Source organism: Apostichopus japonicus, chromosome 12 (assembly GCF_037975245.1).
Source record: "Apostichopus japonicus isolate 1M-3 chromosome 12, ASM3797524v1, whole genome shotgun sequence".
NCBI lineage: Eukaryota > Metazoa > Echinodermata > Holothuroidea > Aspidochirotida > Stichopodidae > Apostichopus > Apostichopus japonicus.
In genome coordinates, this window is record NC_092572.1 from 3,841,820 (window position 1) to 3,864,426 (window position 22,607).

General features: G+C 38.3%; 1 protein-coding gene across 1 annotated transcript; it reads left to right on the plus strand.

Annotated features, from left to right (window-relative positions):
- The first annotated feature begins 149 nt into the window (after positions 1-149).
- Positions 150-22,352, plus strand: LOC139977583 (protein maelstrom homolog). The gene is made up of 12 exons (XM_071986980.1): positions 150-392; positions 2,403-2,552; positions 4,592-4,676; positions 5,582-5,773; positions 7,032-7,162; positions 8,346-8,400; positions 9,731-9,875; positions 13,215-13,283; positions 14,639-14,822; positions 15,864-15,927; positions 18,746-18,883; positions 20,029-22,352. Exons 1-12 carry the CDS (start codon positions 255-257, stop codon positions 20,226-20,228), a joined length of 1,551 nt encoding a protein of 516 aa, XP_071843081.1. The 5' UTR covers positions 150-254; the 3' UTR covers positions 20,229-22,352.
- Positions 22,353-22,607: the final 255 nt, after the last annotated feature.

Below are 22,607 nucleotides of genomic sequence, written 5' to 3' on the forward strand. Positions count from 1 at the left end.
ATAATCAAGGCTAGAACACAAGTTTTTACACATTGCAAACCTGTTTGGGGTAAACAAATTCGCTACGGGTCGTCCTAACAGGCCAGCAGAGCGATTCATCGAGCACTCTAATAATGGATAGCCCCCTCTAATTAGCTGTGCTTTGCTAAGTATAGTACAAGTGCTTCCATATATAAATTAAGTCCGCAAAGTTGCCGAGAACAACTGAGTTGGGTCCATAGGCTGCAAACACCCGTACACTTTTTGATCAGGCAATGGCTCCCAAAAAGAAAAAGAACGTGACCAATGGGTTCACTATGTACATGCTGGAAATGCAGAGAGAAATCTCAGAGCAAGAAGGACGTCGTGTACCAATCCCACAATTGGTAGAAGTTGCAAATCCACAATGGAAGGTTAGACGTTACAATTAACAGTAGTGTATGGCTAAGTTAAAGGCTAGGCTCCTGCCTAGGCATGTCAACACAGGCTAAGGTGGAAGTTTGTAAATAAAAACGATGACGCTCAGACAGTTGGTTTTATATGGCCTAATGCAATGGCCTAGCCTTGGGGACAAACTCAAACGAATGACAGCGAATGACAATTGACTTTGTACAGGGTTAATTATCATTTGCGAATGACAACGAAGGACAACGAAGGACAGTGTTGAGAAGAGATATATAGAATGATTAACGGAGTGGAGTAAATGCGGTTTTTGGTTTTCTGCGCAAAAATGATAAATGGGGAAAATCACATGTTACGTGGTTGCAGGGTTTTGGTGTAATTTACGGATAGAAACCACAGGGAAAGTTTGTGTGAGAATGCGCTTGAGTGCTGTGCTTTTTACCTCTGTAGATTTATAGAGAAATATATCTGAAGCCGTTTCAAGATTAAAGTATTGTTAGTTTCTAACAATTAATATCGGAAAAATGAGGTTAATTTTTTTTTTTAAATCAGACTTACAATCTTGTCCGTACTTTACTAGATGTAGATACCCACGAAATCTGAACTGTGATATCCGGTTGAAGCAAATGTCTGTGCTGTCAATTACTGTCATTCGTTTTAGTCAACGCAATTTTGTAGTGTGTACAACATATTGTCATTCGTTATGTGTAACGCAATTGTCATTCGTTTTAGTAACACCCTAGCCTTGGCCTTATCATGATGCCAATATTATTAATGGCGATCATATTTACCCATTGGCTGAATAAGCGATTTGTTTGTGCCTATTTACCTCACTAATACCTGAGACAGTGATAGTTGGTTAAGAAAGAGTGCTTATTTACCAGATTTTGGGTTTAATATCCCTGATGTAGTGCATATTTGACCATCAGGACAGTAACCGTAACAAGTCAAACAAGTAAGTAGAACTGATAAGTCCAACCTTGCAGTTGCAAAGTTACGTGTAGCCAAAGTATAAAACTAATAAAGGCCTAGCCTAAATCATAAATGGACCTAGGCCTAAGACAGAATGCACAGTTTCACTTTTTCTTTGTCGGGAGGACTCCATAATCTCCCTTCAATGACCTTAGGGCAAATGCCAACCCCCCTCCCCCCCATGACCCCCTCCCAAGTGCTTACAAGTATATCTGACAAATATATTTAAATTCCTGTGGGTAGGCTCAATGGTCTTTTATGCAATTACACTACATTAAAGGTAGTGTAATGCATCTGAACACTTTTTAACTGTTACGATAGGATGCATATAGACATAAGTTCCTTCCTGTTAAACTTTATGAGTCTCCCAGCTCACAGGCTGTGATTGGGTAATAAGCAAGATTGCCACGCTTATTCACCCGACAATCAAGTAAACCTTGTATACACTTTACAAATTTTACAATCCCTATCTTTGCTAATCTACTGTGGCTTCATATTTCACAGTAAACTTTTTCCTAGGCACAAAATGTAGCACTGTAGGTAAGGTTTTGACAATGTCTAGGCCTAAGCTAAAACTTGCGCAAAATTAAGATGACCTGTGTAAACAGTGGTTGGTAGATTTCATGATAAATACAGTATTGCCAAACTGAAAAAACAAAACTGTCATTTCTGTGGCTGGGAGGAAGCATAGTTGAGGCTAATTAAGTGCATTGAGGTTCATAAATTTGTTCACCTTGCTCAAAGAGGCTTAGCATTTCAGTTTCAGAAAAATAGGTCTTTGTAAGTTTGTGATCTATAGCTTTTTTCCAATTTGGCAATTAAAAAAAAACGCATCTCCATCCAACTCATTTATCATACAACAAAAGTTCAAATTATTTCACGTTCTTTAATCAGATCCTATCTTATTGCATGTAGTGTGAAGGGTCTCATATCAAATGCTACACAATATGAACTCTTTCTTTCTTTCTTCTTTAATCGTATTGTGTATCAAGTGTGTAAAGGGCTTGAAGGTATTTAAGTTTTAACTAAATATTGACATCTCTCAACAGGCACTGTCTGCAGATCAAAAAGCTCATTACAATAATGAAGCAAAAAGGCACAAGAAAGGTCCGAAAAATGGCCCATTAGAAGGTCAGGGGAATAAACAAGGAGCTAGATCAACTGACCACAGGATGGATACCACAAGAAATTACATATCTGTGAGTGATTATTTCCTGTACATAATCTTGTCTCAAGTTACAATCATTGTATGGTCTAGACCAGGGGTGAGCAACCTTTTTGAATGGATGGGCCAAATGTAAGGAGGGAAAAATTGATTGGGCTGCACCTAACCAACGACCTACTGTTGATTTCAAATCTTTGATTCCGAGGACTTTCAAGCAATAGGTGTGTGTACTTACTATGTATTCACAAAAACATAATGTCAATACAGTACAGTTGATAATTAATCGTTATATTAGGCCTACCTGACAGCATCATTAGTGCCGATAAATTCTAAGCAGCTAACTCATTTATTGTTATGATGTAAAATAGATTGATTTTTTTTCTTTTTCTTGAGACATCTCACAGGCCGCAAAAAAATCACTGGCGAGCTGCATGTGGCCCGCGGGCTTTACATAGGTTGCCCACCCCAGGACTATACTCTCTGTGGATGGAGATGATGAGCTGTCTCCATACCAAAATTTCTTAAAGTTCATAAGACTTGAATTCCTCTAGACACACCGAGGTGGTGTCCAAATTGGAAAAGAAATCTAGATATTTACTCTAGTAATTAAGTGTAGAACTTTCTGTTTCCTTTCTGTTCATACAGTTTTGCAGTTTTTGTTATAATCAATGTAAAACTAAGTGAGTTGGGAAATATTGTCCAAGGGTGCCCTGCAATTACCCTGAAAATACAAAATAAGACGTACTTCCTAGAATTTGAATTAATTACTGGAATGAAGGGAAGAAAGAAATTTCAGTACTAAGATCTTCTAAGTACTTGCAAATCTATCATAATTCCATTCAAGATTTTATAAGTTACCAATTTTGTTTGACCTAAATTAGAAGAAAAATTGGTGATATATATACTTTTCAGTTTTCAGGAAATATTGCTTTTTACGATCATTCCTTCAATATCATGATTATATGAAATGGATACAAGTTGAATAAGGGGTTAATCAACGGTCTAGCGTGCGTTACTCACAGGATTAATGCACGATCGGGGGATAATGCAAGCGATGCACGAGGGCGGAGCCCCAGTGCATCCAGCGATAGCATTAACACCCGGAGTGCATTAATCATGTGAGTAACGCACGCTAGACCGTTGATTAACCCCGTTCATTCATACACTACCATTTGTGTGGGGGAAAAATCATAAAACAAAACATTTTTGGTTACATATAACCAAAGATTTATTAAAGTGATGCCCCGTAATTTTACCGTGCGTTACTCACAGGATTAACCACGGTCAGCTGACCTGAATGGACCAATAGAATTTAGGAATCTTTACTAAGTATGAATGAATGGTTTATTAATCATCCACACGTGAGGATGCTTCCCTACAGAATTGGTAAAATTTGTATTTCTGAAATATTCATGCTACAAATAGTCTAAGGTTCTATTTCCAAATTTCCTGTGATTTGATTGGCTAACAATCCCTTTACCCATTGGCCGCAAACATTCTGGCATCTACAGTGCTCAATGAATACAAAGTATGTTTTTCAAGAACAACTGCTTAGTAACATTTCTTTACCCTGTGTCGAGGTAGCAGAGTTTGTGCTACAATATAGGCTATCATATGTGAGCACTCAAATATCATAACATTAGGCCTTGTCATAAGTTTCCACAATGCTGTTTTGAGACTATATGAATTTTATGTGGAGGTAACATCTCTGATATACTGGAAAGGATTTTTCCATCTCACAATATGTAGTTGTTTCCGCGTTGAGAGTTGTTAAAATATTAAATGAACATTCATACTGTACTATCATAGCATAGTAATTTGTTGCAAACTTGTGTGTAAACTACTTCAAACATCTTCAAAAGTAGCCATTGAAGCTGGAGTTTTTTAATCAACATTGTGAAGTAGTTATTTTTTTTTTTTATTAACTGGAAAATGTAATAATTCACTCAGTTTTGAAATAAAACATATTAAACTTTTAATATGCTAGTAACAATATTGGATTCATTTTTCTTAATGCTACTTAAACATATTGATGATCTTTGCTATGACAAACATTCTCCATCTCTCTGGTAGGATCGTGTGTCAGTAGCCGACCAACTCAGAGAACGAAGAGAAAACGAGAAAAAGTTGTTGACTCAAAACTGGCCAGATGGAAAGGGTTTGTTCTGCATTTATTGATGGATTTTGCTGTATAAGACATTAATGGATACATCTGATATTTCAATCCCAGAGGTAGCTTCTCTCCATTGTTCTATTTTTTCTTTCTTTTGTCTCTGTCCTTTGTCTTTGTTGCATTTCTTCCCATTGTTCTATTTGTCTTTCTCTTTTTTTTGTCTTTTTTATATTTCCCATTGTTCTACTTTCCTTTTATTTTTGTCTCTGTCGACTTTTCATGTGGTATCATCCTGTTTTTTTTTCCCTTTCTTCTATCTAGATTCCTATAGTGCCTTTTAGTAATGAATCATTGATCCATTTAACAAGTTTGTGTTTCCTGATAAATTTGTAAATCTTATCAGAACATACCTTTTGCAAATGATACAAGGTAATGAACACTTCACACCCACAAACCTGTACCAGATATCTGTCCTGAGAATCACGCCTAAATTATTTGCACCATGTATTACTGTAACTGTCAGCCAAACTTTCTTCTTGACGTAGATCTCATTGTAGTAACAAACTCTTGCATGCTTGTATACATGTAAAGTCATTCTTTCTTTTTTTTAATCATTCTAGATGGCAATTGCCCATTTTTTCTGTTATCAGGAAATATTGGAAAACACCTTGATTTGCTAATCTTTGGGTCTATTCTGCATTATTAATGTAGTAGTTGTAGATTGATTGCCTAACAAAGATTTTTTTTTTCATTTTCCATTTTTATTTCGTGATAAAATGGACACCAAAGAAAATTTGTATCAAGGAACATTGAGAAACAGTGTGATTAAGTGCCTCAGGTACATAGAACACCCTTTTTTTTTTGTAGATCTACGAAGCAGGCAAAACTTTTGTATTTTCCGAGTTCGATCTTGTGATTTTACGGTTTTGTGACATGTCTTCCCTTTGCAGGTGTCTGTGACAGAAAGTTCTACTTCATTGCGTTCCAAACTCTCTGCAAGCTGCCTAATGATATGGGATACTTACCGTGTGAGGTGGCCTGTGCTGAATACACTCTGAGGAACGGGATCAAGAGAGTGTATCACCGATTTCTGAGGCCCGACCCGATACCGATTGGTTACAGATATACCTGCAAATCTAACAGTGAGTGATCTGTAGCCATGGGGGGCAGTTGGACAAGGCCCGGTGGGCTGGGGAGCCTGGTAGAAATTACAGCCCATTTTCACAGTAGTTAATAGAATACAGACGGGCTGTGTAGAAATATATTTTTAACTGTGGGAATCAGCTCATGAAATCACCATGTTAGTTAGTCTGTTAGTTCGTAACAAAAGAACGTGCTATTAGCAACCCGTCCGTGCTAATGGATTTTATTTAGGTTTTTTTCAATTGTTTTCAAGCATGTTGTCACAAAATGCTTGACAAACAATATAAACTCCAGTCTAAAACATATATTTTTGTCTATTTTTGTTTACGTTTTTTTTTATCTTTCCTCAGTTTAATCAAGTGTTGCTTCTGGAAAATTATTTTTGGGTCATTTTTAAAGGATTATTGTAACCTACCAAATTGAGAAATATAGCACCATTTTGCATCTTAACTTCAAAAACCTTTCAATGACCCCTCCCCCAGGACGGCGATCACTATGTAAGTAGCATATCAATGAATAATGGGCCGGTCTAGGTGGAAAATGCCCAGGCCGGTTTTAAGACCCAGTCCGCCCCTGAGCGGGGGTGGGGGGGGGAGACCTAACAGAACTGATATCCGAAAGAAATGGGCCCAAGTTCAAAGTTGACCATTTCAACAGAATGATCATGTCAAATGTCAATGCATCCGTGGAGAACCAAGTTCTGATAACTTGTTTAATGGCATGGAGATAAATGATTTGCAATCTTGTGACTTGCTTTTAGTTATTGCCGTTAATTGAGTAATATTAGTATCGAGGTCTGAAGGTGGGTGCTGCAATACCATGGTCAATTTTGTCTTAAAGGAGCGGTCCATAAAATGTAACATATTTTAAGGTGATGTATTTTGTTGGTCTATGACAACATATCAACACTTAACTTCGGCTTTAATATAACACACCGAAATATAAAGCAAAACAAATAAACACGGTGAGATTTTAACCAAAATTCTGTACATTTCAGTAAGAAATCAGATTTATATTGTTTGGCTTGTGTGACCATTGAAACTTGGAAACGTATAGTGGTTTACAAAAAATATGGCTGCCATGCAAATAGGATTTCCAGTGCACTGTGAAGAAGCAGTATACCTAAATAGTTGGCTGGCAATCTGCTGAAACGCTGTGACCAATTTAGCATATCAAGAACTACTTGCGTGGCTGTACTTTCCTGTTCGGTTCTCTTCACAAAGTCTTCTTTTTTTGGTTATTGTTTCTCTCCTCCAGGTGAAAACACTCACCAGATTCCCATCGAGGGTCACGAAGATGCGACGGGGGATTATCAGAAAGTCTGGAGAGAACTGGTGGCATTTATTAATCCAGACAACCATAGAGTCACACCTGCAGTCTTTTGTGAGGTAAGGTTAAAGGGTGTGAAGACTCTTGCAAAAAGAAACGTGTAATGCTGGTAATCTGACCTAGTTTCGAATGAGGTGTAATAGAAGTGTTAGACACCACCATCGATCCCAGAAAATACGCACACAGCTTGCAACCGTCGGTAATTAGACACTAGTGTACAGTCAGTACATGCAGCAACGGTCAATACCCACAACACTGTACATAGTAGCGATGGACATCTCAGGTCTAGATAAAAGATAACAAGGTATCACGTTTCATTACTGTCTGAATTTTGTAGCAACAAGAAGAAAGCTTCACTTGCAAGCAACGGAAAGTCAACTTTTTCAGAGCGTGGCACGTAGTGGGGGGCGAGTCTGCAATGGCTTTAAGCTTAATTGGTTAGATTAGGGCTTAAAGTAGAGAGAACAGAAGAAAGTTACTTCTTTTGCTATTTTTACAAAATGTGTGGGTTAGTTAGGTGTTAAATGGGTTTGAATTGAGAATTTATGCCACATTACTTGTGTGGGTCCATCTGCTAGCTTGGACTCCATCCCTTGTTTGGGTCCTATTGCTATGTTAGGTCCCACATAAAAATTATTGGACCTTTTCTCACCTGGTCACAGTCCAAGCTTGGAGACAACTCTATAGTGATAGATGTTAGGCTGTGAAGGTTTACTGATATACTGTGTTAATTCAACAGGTTGTATTGATAAGGCTGGGTTTCATTGGCAGTAGTCCATTTGCTTGTGTGGGTTGCATTGATAAGGCTAGGTTGCATTGACAGTAGTCCATTTGCTTGTGTGGGTTGCATTGGTAAGGCTGGGTTGTATTGGCAGTAGTCCATTGCTTGTGTAGGTTGTATTTGGTGAGCTTGGTTGGGGTGAAGTGCCTCACCGGTATGACTGGCTTGTACTATGGTTTAGAGGATGGGCTGTAATGGTTAAACCAGGATGTGATGATGTTATTCCAAAGATAATATTTGTACATAAAATGCTGGGTTAAAGTTGTCATTACCATCAAGTAATATCGTTAAATAATTAGTTGCTAATTAATTAGTTGCTGATTTGTGTCCATTATACTTTAATTGACCAGACAGTGAATCTGTTGGTCAGTACATTAATGTAGTATAAGTTTATGAATGTAACTCAGTCAGTCATCAGTAATCGCATTCATTGCTCTCGTGTGTTTTTCTTTGTACTTTAGTCAGCCCAGAGAGGAATGGTGGAGTGGAGTTTAAAGTGGTTGTCAGAGAGAGCAGGTACTGTATGTAAAGAATGCCTTTAATTAGTCATTAACCTTATTATCTTAAATATCCTCACTTTGGAACCCAAATCATGTGAACCAAAGCCTGTGAAGTCAAGCCTGCATCTGTATCTAACAGATATATTTTCAAAATAAAATAAAACTGTTAGCAAACTGCTTATCCACAAGAGAGCCTGTGTAAGAGAATGTGTAAAAGTAAGTTGGCCTGACGTTTCGATCCTAGCAGGATCTTCTTCAAAGGCTAAATGACAAGTAACAGTAACAGAAGGGACAAAAACACGCACAGAATACAGACAGGTTAATGAGCATGGTGAACACAAAGAGATAGATGTAAGGGGATTAGTAGACAAGGGATGGAGAGAAGAAGAAAGAAACCAACAGGGGAAGAGGAGAGGTAGGAGATAAACAGTGGAGAGACAAAGAGAGGATTAAGGGAAGGGGGTAGGGAATAAACTGGAGAAGGACAAAGAAAGAAAGGTGTGGAGAATAAAGGGTGTGTAAAAGTAAGTTGGCCTGACGTTTCGATCCTAGCAGGATCTTATTCAGAGGCTAAATGACAAGATATGTTTTCATTAGATATTTTGATGAAAAATGGAGGATGCTGAAAAAAGTCCGAAAAATATACAATGTGTAACTTTTCATATTTTATCTGCTTTATGAAATAGTAATATGTAAATTATCTGGGAGATGAACTTTAAAAGTTTTTAGTTGATTACATACATTTGTAAGTATTCATTCCCAAATCATATTATTGAACAGAAAATGTTCTTGTTTGGTTGCACTAGCCATTCTTGCCCAAAGCACATAGTATTAAATTAACATGCGATTCACCAATTTACTTGACCAGTGATCTTAAAGTTCATGTCACTAATTTCCAAGTTTTACAGTTTGTGCTCTGACTTTTAAACAGTTTGGTCACCTACCGTTCCATTAGATATGTTTTTTACCTGTTATGTTTATCTTCACAACTAAGAACTGTTGAATTCATGACTTGCTGGGAGTAGTATGTAGGCTGGGAAAATGGCTTTGTGCCATGTGAGGTACTTGAAATCTGAGATAATAACCTCTCTGTATAAACAATTGTACTATTCTAATTCTTTTGGGTATTTTGTTTTATTTTGTGAATTTCCGAAAATTTTGTATCGACGAAATACATGAGGCATTAGTGTGTCTGTTGTATGCTCTAGTCAACCTTAATCAGAATACTGAAGACTATTGTGTTTCACTGTTGTTGGAACACAACTATAAGCCCCTTCCTGTCCTCCACCCCCCCCCCACCATGCACAATTTCCTGGTAAAATTATGCATTTGATCTTCTTATTCAGGTATTTCAAACTCTCTCAGGAAAGCAATTGAAGTGGAGTTGCTGATGACCCAGTTGTATGCTCATGTAGAAGAGGTGTCCCACTCCTGGAGTATGCTCAGTGGCATGCTGGGAGACTCAAAGTGGGATCATATGAATGATACCAGGTATTAAATATTAAACATAAACAAATACCCTCTGTTTCATGTAGAAGAGGTGTCCCACTCCTGGAGTATGCTCAGTGGCATGCTGGGAGATTCAAAGTGGGATCACATGAATGATACCAGGTATTTAATATTAGACACAAACAAACACCCTCTGTTTCATGTAGAAGAGGTGTCCCACTCCTGGAGTATGCTCAGTGGCATGCTGGGAGACTCAAAGTGGGATCACATGAATGATACCAGGTATTTAATATTCCACACAAACAAACACCCTCTGTTTCATGTAGAAGAGGTTTCTCACTCCTGGAGTATGCTCAGTGGCATGCTGGGAGACTCAAAGTGGGATCACATGAATGATACCAGGTATTTAATATTCCACACAAACAAACACCCTCTGTTTCATGTAGAAGAGGTGTCCCACTCCTGGAGTATGCTCAGTGGCATGCTGGGAGACTCAAAGTGGGATCATATGAATGATACCAGGTATTAAATATTAAACATAAACAAATACCCTCTGTTTCATGTAGAAGAGGTGTCCCACTCCTGGAGTATGCTCAGTGGCATGCTGGGAGATTCAAAGTGGGATCACATGAATGATACCAGGTATTTAATATTAGACACAAACAAACACCCTCTGTTTCATGTAGAAGAGGTGTCCCACTCCTGGAGTATGCTCAGTGGCATGCTGGGAGACTCAAAGTGGGATCACATGAATGATACCAGGTATTTAATATTCCACACAAACAAACACCCTCTGTTTCATGTAGAAGAGGTTTCTCACTCCTGGAGTATGCTCAGTGGCATGCTGGGAGACTCAAAGTGGGATCACATGAATGATACCAGGTATTTAATATTCCACACAAACAAACACCCTCTGTTTCATGTAGAAGAGGTGTCCCACTCCTGGAGTATGCTCAGTGGCATGCTGGGAGACTCAAAGTGGGATCACATGAATGATACCAGGTATTTAATATTAGGCACAAACAAACACCCTCTGTTTCATGTAGAAGAGGTTTCTCACTCCTGGAGTATGCTCAGTGGCATGCTGGGAGACTCAAAGTGGGATCACATGAATGATACCAGGTATTTAATATTCCACACAAACAAACACCCTCTGTTTCATGTAGAAGAGGTGTCCCACCCCTGGAGTATGCTCAGTGGCATGCTGGGAGACTCAAAGTGGGATCACATGAATGATACCAGGTATTTAATATTCCTCACAAACAAACACCCTCTGTTTCATGTAGAAGAGGTGTCCCACTCCTAGAGTATGCTCAGTGGCATGCTGGGAGACTCAAAGTGGGATCACATGAATGATACCAGGTATTTAATATTCCTCACAAACAAACACCCTCTGTTTCATGTAGAAGAGGTTTCTCACTCCTGGAGTATGCTCAGTGGCATGCTGGGAGACTCAAAGTGGGATCACATGAATGATACCAGGTATTTAATATTCCACACAAACAAACACCCTCTGTTTCATGTAGAAGAGGTTTCTCACTCCTGGAGTATGCTCAGTGGCATGCTGGGAGACTCAAAGTGGGATCACATGAATGATACCAGGTATTTAATATTCCACACAAACAAACACCCTCTGTTTCATGTAGAAGAGGTTTCTCACTCCTGGAGTTTGCTCAGTGGCATGCTGGGAGACTCAAAGTGGGATCACATGAATGATACCAGGTATTAAATATTCCACACAAACAAACACCCTCTGTTTCATGTAGAAGAGGTTTCTCACTCCTGGAGTTTGCTCAGTGGCATGCTGGGAGACTCAAAGTGGGATCACATGAATGATACCAGGTATTAAATATTCCACACAAACAAACACCCTCTGTTTCATGTAGAAGAGGTTTCTCACTCCTGGAGTATGCTCAGTGGCATGCTGGGAGACTCAAAGTGGGATCACATGAATGATACCAGGTATTAAATATTCCACACAAACAAACACCCTCTGTTTCATGTAGAAGAGGTTTCTCACTCCTGGAGTTTGCTCAGTGGCATGCTGGGAGACTCAAAGTGGGATCACATGAATGATACCAGGTATTAAATATTCCACACAAACAAACACCCTCTGTTTCATGTAGAAGAGGTTTCTCACTCCTGGAGTTTGCTCAGTGGCATGCTGGGAGACTCAAAGTGGGATCACATGAATGATACCAGGTATTTAATATTCCTCACAAACAAACACCCTCTGTTTCATGTAGAAGAGGTGTCCCACCCCTGGAGTATGCTCAGTGGCATGCTGGGAGACTCAAAGTGGGATCACATGAATGATACCAGGTATTTAATATTCCTCACAAACAAACACCCTCTGTTTCATGTAGAAGAGGTTTCTCACTCCTGGAGTATGCTCAGTGGCATGCTGGGAGACTCAAAGTGGGATCACATGAATGATACCAGGTATTTAATATTCCTCACAAACAAACACCCTCTGTTTCATGTAGAAGAGGTTTCTCACTCCTGGAGTTTGCTCAGTGGCATGCTGGGAGACTCAAAGTGGGATCACATGAATGATACCAGGTATTAAATATTCCACACAAACAAACACCCTCTGTTTCATGTAGAAGAGGTTTCTCACTCCTGGAGTATGCTCAGTGGCATGCTGGGAGACTCAAAGTGGGATCACATGAATGATACCAGGTATTAAATATTCCACACAAACAAACACCCTCTGTTTCATGTAGAAGAGGTTTCTCACTCCTGGAGTTTGCTCAGTGGCATGCTGGGAGACTCAAAGTGGGATCACATGAATGATACCAGGTATTTAATATTCCTCACAAACAAACACCCTCTGTTTCATGTAGAAGAGGTGTCCCACCCCTGGAGTATGCTCAGTGGCATGCTGGGAGACTCAAAGTGGGATCACATGAATGATACCAGGTATTTAATATTCCTCACAAACAAACACCCTCTGTTTCATGTAGAAGAGGTTTCTCACTCCTGGAGTATGCTCAGTGGCATGCTGGGAGACTCAAAGTGGGATCACATGAATGATACCAGGTATTTAATATTCCTCACAAACAAACACCCTCTGTTTCCTCCGCCTGATAAGAAAGAAAAAAAGATGAATTTGCTCTGAAATTTTTTCATTTTTGCAGAATTTAGGACAAAAATGTGAACGCATTTTCATTGAGATATTTGGTCTGGTTCAGGTTAGCTCAAGTTTTATGGTCTGTAAGAAGTGTTGTGTACATGACCTGTTTGCACTCGGTGCAGTATAAGACAGTAGGGTGTAGTTTTTGTAACCAGCAGTTGCAATTACAAACCATCATTATGCTAGTTAATGACTACTGTCTGTTCTACTGGTAACCCTTGATTCTTTCTTTAACCTTCCTACAGGTGTGAGTTTCATGAAGAATTAGATCTTGCAATACACAAGTGTGCTCTGGGAGTAGTCAAGAAATATTGGTGAGTCATAGTAGTCATTTATGAGAGGAACATCTGGTTATTTTGAGCTCTGCTACAAGAAAAGTTTTGTCAATTTTAAAAACCAAGTTTAATAGATGAGTGGAAACTATCGTAGAGTTGAAAACTGAAATAGAGGGCGCACTTCATATACCACCAATGATAAGTGAACGTGCTGAATGGTGCACTCCAGTCACGCCCAAAAATGAATAGAGGGCACTCTCATGATCTCTGACTGCAGATCTTAACAGTATGGTGACTTCTACAATAGTAGTTTATACAATCTTGTTTGTAATTATTGACGAAGAGATCTTTCTGGGAGTGTCATGTCAAACTAATTGTTTTCATCAACTTGTAATTTCTGAAGCACATGTTTCATTTGGTCAAACTGCACAGGGGTAACCTTTACCTAGTTAGTCACCCAGCGTGTCTTTTTATCAGTTTATCTAGCGTTTATGAATGCTTACGAGCACTTTCACATGCGTGTAACTTTGATTCAAAGAACTGTTTACAGCACAGAATAGTGCTGATATTCGTAATGGATTTATCGCCAGTAGTCACGATTACACTTTGGAAGTTTGATTAATCGGGATGAAAACCTAAGTTGGGATTACTCAACTACAAGCTAGCCTACTACACATAATCTGCTTTTGAAAAATAGCCTAACCTATCAGAAACAACACTAAAGCAGTTTGTCAGCAAATATCACAAAAGTATACAGGTTCACACAATGCTTCACTTTCACTGTGCTGTGTTAAAAATCGTAGATTCATTCAAAAGTTTTTGATTTACTATGAAGGATTTTAAGAAATGTTTTAGATTGTAAGATGTTCACAGTTTTTGTTTGGTAGTTGTTTTAACATGATTTAGACACCACACATTAAGACTTGAAAGAACAAATACAGACAGTGCACCATGGAGAAAGATTAGTTTTGACTGTATATCTGCAAAATGACAGTGATGACGTAATAACTGTAATCGAGTAATCGCGAGAAGAGCGGTGCGATTAATTCACAATCAGCACTAGCAGAGAATATGCACATTGGCTGACATGTAGAAACCATTGGAGAACCACATTAAACACACTCCATTTGTCTCCATGTGTCATGTAAGGTATACCACATTCAGTTGCTAACCCTGTACTCTGTGTACCATGCTATGAACAAACACTGGCCTTGTCATCTTTATTCAAAGATTTAAAAGTAGGCATTCTAGAACCTTTTTGCACAGTTTTTTCGAGAGGTTGCCCTGCAAGCTATCAGAGAACCAGAGTTTTGTGAAAGTGATCAAACTATGGCTGATTCTCATCGATTATAAATCTAACTGATCCGTCCCTCTTTTCCTCTCCTCTCGATTAGCTTTCATCTGAGTGATCCTATCGCATCGGAGGTCTACAATATCACCTTAACAGATAAACATCTTCCTGAGAGGATCGACACAGATGAAATGGCAGCCATCGTCTACCCGAAGATAACTACACCCATATCTTATCAACAGCCGCCTCGACAGATGCCTCCCCAACAACCACCAGTTGCAAGGACAGTGAGTAACGCGACCTTAAAACATTTATAAAGCAATCTCTCGTTTTTGATTTATTAGATGCTGAATGCATGAATTGGTCAAATTTAGTTCAAACAATGAAAGAGTTTTAAAATGTGTTTACTACCCTTCCTACTCCCCCTCACCCCCTACATTCCTGCAAATATACCAGAAAGGGTAGATTCTGTAATGTATCATCAAAGGTTTCACAACTCACTCTCCAAAACAGTGTGAGTTATCTCACCTCATGACAGGTCACAGAAAAGCCTTCACAGTTAAAAAAAGTGTGTATTTTTTTATAACAGTTTAACATCTAAAATGTATTGAATCATATATTGAATCACCTCTGTGTCATGTGAGAGTTATTAAGTTGTAACGTGATAAGAGTAACCTTATTGCCCTAAGGGGGCACAACAATTTCAAGATGCCATTTCAATATTTCTCTTGGTTAAATTATATTCCATTAGGGCATATGTCTCTTTGTTTCTGTTATAATATATGTCAGTGGATTTGGGCTACTCATCATTTGATTCCAGGTTATTCTTATATTCCTATATTTTCTGTATTTCCTATATCTCCTATATTTCCTATATTCCCTATAGTTTATATGTCCTATATTTCCTATATTCCCTGTTTCCTATATTTCTTATATTTCCTATATATCCTATATTTCTTATATTTCCTACCTTTCCTATATATTCCTATATTCCCTATATCTCCTATATTTCCTATATTCCCTGTTTCCTATATTTCTTATATTTCTTATATTTCCTATATATCCTATATTTCTTATATTTCCTACCTTTCCTATATATTCCTATATTCCCTATATCTCCTATATTTCCTATATTCCCTATAGTTTATATGTCCTATATTTCCTATATTCCCTGTTTCCTATATTTCTTATATTTCCTATATATCCTATATTTCTTATATTTCCTACCTTTCCTATATATTCCTATATTCCCTATATTTCCTATATTTCTTATATTCCTATATTTCCTACATTTTTTATATTTCCTATATTTTCATACATTTCTCCAGTATCGTTCTCAGCAAAGACAGCAACAAGTCTCAGACCAGCCCATCAGGAGGCCAACTACCGACTGTAAGTATCTGGAAAAGAAAATTCATGTCTAGTCTTTAAAAATAATAATTGGATACCCTTTTATCTTACAAAAAAAAAGATGTATTTTGTTAATACCATCTTTGGTTGATAGAATCACACCGATTTGCCATTGATGTGATCCATCAATACATGTATATATATACATATATATATATATATATATATATGTTTTTGAAATTGGACTGAGGTGGAAAATCCAGAACAGTGAAAAACTTCCAGCTTCCACCAGGCTTCTAACCTGGGCCTCCCGCTTTATATGCAGACACCCTAACCAACTAACCAACAAGGCAATGGATGCTGATTGTACATCCAGAGGTTTGGCACCAGTAAGGAAGGTCGTAATTCCACTGTAGGCGTTTGTCACATGTATCGAATGATGCTAGTTCTGTTTTTGGTCACATACATTGCCTTATTCTAGATATCAATCAGGATGCTAACCAACTCAAAATCATTTGTCTACTTATTTATATATATATATATATATATATATATAAATAAGTGTTTATATATATATGTAATGTAAATAAAATCTTATATAGAGCACTACGCGCGATGCATCTGTGCGCTTTACAAACAATCTAGAAAATACAATGCCATAAAACAATAAAAAGAAAGAAAAAAAAACAGTAAATACATAGTACAATCTACAGAAATATACAGGAATATGAGATCGAAAAACTATTAAAAGTACTGGTGAAGCGAAAAGCGATAAAACAGAATGACTACAAAATCTACAAATTAAATGCTAAAAAGTAATAAATCCAATTGAAGTTAGAACCTAAAAACCAACACGACAGAACAATAAAAACAGATATAAACAGGAATAAGAGATAGAAAAACTATTTAAAGCACTGGTGAAGCGTAAAGCGATAAAACAGAATGACTACAAAATCTACAATTTGAATACTAAAAAGTGAAAATTGCAATTGAAGTTAGAACTTAAAAACCAACACGACAGAACAACATAAAATCTAAAAAATCCTAGAATCCGTCATTTGTAGTGCTCTTGAAAGAGATGCGTTTTGAGGTGTGATTTGCAGGAGGTGAAGTTTGTGATTATCCGAATTCCGGGAGGCAGCTTGTTCCAAAGATCAGGTGCTGCGACCGAGAATGCTGTAGGGCCATAGTGCTTCTTGTTATTAGTGTTGCGCGGAACGAGAGTGAACGGCTTAGAGCGAAGGGCGCGTTTGGGTACCCGAGGTGTGATCAGCTCAGACAGGTAAGACGGTGCCAGTCCGTGTATGCATTTAAATGCAGTAATTAAAATTTTGAATGTTATGCGTTGGTGTATAGGTAGCCAATGTAGATCGTAGAGGATAGGAGTGATGTTCGTGACGTCGTGAACGAGTGATCATGCGAGCAACTGCGTTTTGGATAGTCTGTAGAGGATGAAGTGCAGTTTTAGAAAGACCGTTCAGAAGAGCATTACAGTAGTCAAGACGGGATGTAATAAAAGCATGAACTAAGCGTTCTGTCCATGTACGGTTTAAAAGGCGACAAATTCGACCAATCTTCCATAATCCGAATGAAGCCGATTTGCATAGTTGATTGATGTTCTCGTCCATGAGGCCAGATTGATCGAAATATACTCCTAAGTTGCGAACTAGTGGTACCGATGAAACTTCGGAAGATCCTACACGAAGCGATTCTAGTTTATTAGCGGCTTTAAATTTAGAAGTGAAATGAATAACCTCAGTCTTGCTGTCGTTTAGTACCAGTAGATTCTCTCTCATCCAGACTCTTATCTCATCGATACATGCTTCGATTCTAGATTGAGCGTCGCTCTTGCGTTTGAAAGTGATGTATAGCTGGGTGTCGTCTGCAAATAACATGGGTTCCAATCCGTGACGAATGATGATCTCCTCGAGAGGCGCCGTGTAGAGGATGAAGAGTATTGGTCCAAGCGTTGTTCCTTGCGGGACGCCGCAAATGGGTGTGGTCTCGTCTGATTTGCTGGACGCAACTGCAACGTACTGCTTCCTGTCTTTTAGGTACGAACTGAACCATTCCAAGACGGTACCAGTGAAACCAAAGGTGAACTCAAGACGATGTAGCAGGATATTGTGATCAATGGTTTCGAAAGCGGCACTCAAGTCCAAAAGTAGCAATAACACGTCCAGTTTCTTATCTAGGGCCAGCATTATGTCGTTATGGACACGTATTAGTGCGGTCTCGGTACTGTGGTTCACCCTGTATGCTGACTGAAATTTCGGCAAAAGTCCATGTAGAGCGAAGTGCGCATCGATTTGCTTCTTCACAGCCTGTTCTATGAGTTTAGCTATGTATAGAATGTTTCCAACTGGACGATAGTTCTTCAGCACGTTCTCATCCATATTTGCCTTCTTTAGCAGAGGGCGTATAACTGCGAGTTTGAGACTTCTTGGGAAGATTCCACTCATGAGAGAAGAGTTGATGATCCTAGTCAATATCGACACTGTGACCTCCTTGCATTTTTTCACAAGTGTGGTGGGTAAGGGGTCGAGTCTGCAAGATTTTGATATTTATATATATAAATAAGTAGACAAATGATACATAACCACGATATTTTACATATATATCATGGTTATATACACATATATATCCTGGTACATGCCTGTCGGTCATGACTGCTTAAAGTATTTCATTCATCTAACAGATTTCAACTTTCTCTCAAAGTTCCTCCAGATTGAATTCAGTTGTTTTGTAAATCAAGCCAAGCATTATTGTGATTACTACATGTGTGACCATATCATATTAGATGGATCATGTCGAATACACGACATTCCTCCACCAATTGTTTTTTTATTTATTTCTTCAGTTGCATCACCTTCATCATCATCATCAATGGCTGCACAGAGTAATCAGTACTACGCATCAACAGAGCCAGAGGCCCCTAGCCCCTCAGCTGTACCCATGCCAAACTTTCAGTGGCAGACACAGGTGGTGTCTGACCCTTGTAAGTACTTTCTCCCCTTGTGTTAAAGTAAGCTGGATTGCATATTATGTGCTCTCACATGACCAATGACATCATATATAAGAGGTGTTGATAATAACATAACATTGCTGTGCCTACAGATGACCATCCTGAGGTAAGCTGTTAGTGTCACGTCAGCCATATCACCAGCTGATTCGGCTACGACGTGGGTCCTGTCTTAGTAGTACGAGACAGTTAGAATATATGTACACAACTGAACACAAAACTGAGAAGGCGTGGAACTCTTTCTCATATCTATACTTTTTAAGAAAAAGTCATCAGGAAAGAACCTGGGCACGAAAACCAAACTACCAAACGACTGATCCGCTCTCAACCCCAGTCCCCTTGCATCAGGACTGTGACTGTGTGATCATCAAAGGGAACAGATACTACACATGATCTAATATCTATTAACCATATACGACAATCGGCTGAGACCCAATCCAGACTACTCAAGCCTCAGCTTCTTACAATATATCTCTAAGACACTTAACAAAGAACACACAATTACACTAACACAATTACCAACATAACTGATATGCATACAACTACAAAAACACGTGCAAATTAACATATACAAAGAAAGTAACAATACGATGGTACGCCAACATCGCGGGGCTATAACAATAACATTAAAACCCAAAAGAATGGTGTGCAATCTTACTTTAACATTAGTAAACCTCAATAGCTGTGAATGCCTTTATGTCCCCCCCCCCACTCCCACCCATCAAGCAAGACACGGGGTACACAGATGGCACATAGTCTAAGCTCAGTATAATTTCTACATATATATGATGCTTGTCAGAATAGTCTCTGTCAGTAAGCATCATCCCCAGCCTGGAATCAAACTAAATTAAAAGAAAAATTGACTAAAATAAACAAGATAAAAATTGAAGTTTTATTTGGGAGATGCAATCATACTTCCAATCATTATTGTCAGCAATTTACACTGCAGTTGTCTTAATTCTCCACATTGTCGTCAAGGTATGGGATAACCTAGTAATGAGCTCTCTGAGCTCACAGCATGTTACCATCCGGAGTAACGGTAACGGACCCGTTCACTGAAATGTTTCCTCCCCTGTCATATGTATTGATGTTAACTGGTCTGCATTCTGCTTTCTCCACAGATGCTACCAGCGATGGTACGGACCAAATCACTCATCGTTTACAGTCGACGACAATCAATAGTTCATACTCCGGACAGATGATACACCCAGGTATCGGCCGTGGCTTGGGAAGGGGTATGCCCAGCAGGAGCGACCAGCCACCGCTAGCTATGGGTATCGGACGTGGTATAGGGAGAGGGTTCAGAGGGGTGCAGTCATAAGAGGAAGAGGGCTGGGAAACAATATCTTGTATATTCTTTTATCTTTGGCTGGATCAAAGATACCGTTTGGCAAATTTTTTAGAAGAAATCAAAATACTCGGTTTCAATTTCCTTTTTCCTATTTTATTTTAAATCTTTGTTTTCTTTCACATCTTGGCAATCATCTAGTTAAATCACCTGAAGGTCAGAAAGAACAGGATACTAGTACTAAGTTGATGCACAAATGACATTGTTACATGATTATAGTACTCGCAAAGCAATATCACGTCAAGAGTTTGCAAATGGTTGGTTTTGTCTTGAACACCTGCTAAATCATGAAGAAAGATTTACTTCTTCTATAATCATTTGTCCCCTTCCTTCCGTAACCCCCCTCCCCCCCCCACTCCCCCTCCCCCAAAAATTGAATTTAATACCTAAGCAACACCTCTATTTGTGTGACATGTTGCTCCTTCATCTGTATCAGGGGTGTCTTTTTCACAGACTGACAACAGATATATAGTTTTGAAGTTTCCATCTTGCCTTGTACTTTAGTTCTTTCCATCTGTCCCTGATCCTTGCCGTGGGTTTGTCATATACCTTTCTTTAGTTTCCTCTCTGACAACAGTTGTCTCTTTTATATCTTTGTATAATACTGGGTAATCTTATTTAAAGTACATTTATATGTTTGCACAATCTGTAAAAGAAAGTTGATTTGATTTTTGTTATATTTTTCTGCTAGAAAAGTAGCATGTCCCATTAATCTCATAATGAAGTTTTCAAAGTAAATTTGTTTTGTTGTTTTTGTCTCACTTTCTTTTTAATTTCACCTGCTCTATGTGTAGCTTGAGTTCTTCAATGCAAGAGATTTCAGAAAGACCTTTTAACTAACAAAACTTAACCAACATGTTACATATTTACATTTGATTTACATTTGACATAGTAAAAATGTCATTTAATAAAACTTATTGAAACTTGATGTTAACATAATTAGCGGAACTATGTCTTGTTTTAATTTTACATGATTTATATGAGAAACGTTTTTTTATGTTTTGCACTTTTTTGAGAATTTTTTGTTTTGGCATGAGGTACAGTTGCAGTTTTTGATGTAAAGAACAATGGGTCATTGTTTATTATGTTGTTTTGAACTTTTCTTTCTGATAATTTGGTAGATTGTTTGGTCCTGATCGTCAGAATTGCAACCACTGGTAACCATTGGTAACCACTAGTAACCAGCCATGGTAACCTTTCTCTAAGTGACCATAATTCAACTGAAGGTGATCTTATTTCCAAAATATGCTAGAGTGTTCTCTGAGATTTAAAAACCATCAATGTCTCCACCTCATTTCATTTTTTTTAATTAATTTCCTGGTAAATCTGCCCCTCTCCTCACCCACCCCCCCTTTTTCCATATTACTCCCAGATGTAGAACTTATTCAGGGTTGATAATTATCAAGTGTCTCAGTGAGGGAAACGAATTTCAGCAGAAATTTCAGTGTGTCTTATGAGAAGATTATCCAGTATATTTGATTATCTAGCATATTATGTGGCCGCAATTTTGACAACCTTCAGATTTGTCATGTAAATGTTTTGTTAGAATTCATAGTACTAGTTAATGAATGGCATATGCTTGGACGTTTTGGTTGGATGTAAATATGTATAAATTACTACAACATTTGACTTTTCAGTTATGTAGTGTGACTGTCAGTACTTCCATACTTCAAGAGAGTTAACTCAAAGAGTATTTTACACTTTTACTTTATCAAGTGGTTTGTTAGTTCCAAGCAAACCAACTGAATTTTGCTCACAATCAAATTTTACACGATTATTTTTTTTATTTTTGTTCTCTCATGCATATGCAATGAACTATTTTATGTTAAGTTTGTTAAATGATTCCGCTGTGTCACCGACAACTTTCGAAATCAAAACATCAATCACGTCTCCATGACGACGTATTTCAAATGAGCCTTAGTTTGTACACAGACTGTTTCTAACCTAAAAAGTGCTATGATAGACGAACAAATGTAAATAATGTATTCATAGAAGTGGTTCCTTTACGCATGCTCAGTACCTACAAGACTGATCGTCTTTGATTCATATCAGAGGGTCGGCACCGTTTAATAGATTATGTTTATGTAATACAATAAACTATCGTCTTCTGTTATTTTGAACTTTTGGAACTGAATATACTGTAGTCGAGAGAGGGCGAACTCACGTGACGTCACGAGTGTCTCGTTTAGACGACGATAAATTAACATTAATTAAAGCAGACAACTCCAACTCCCCCCCCCCCCCTTGCTCCTCACCATTACCCAGTGCCCCAATAACCAGGATATCTGAGTTGGAGGGACACTAACAATTTAGAAGGGGACAATACGCCGTGTTTAGGAACTTTCTTTGCAG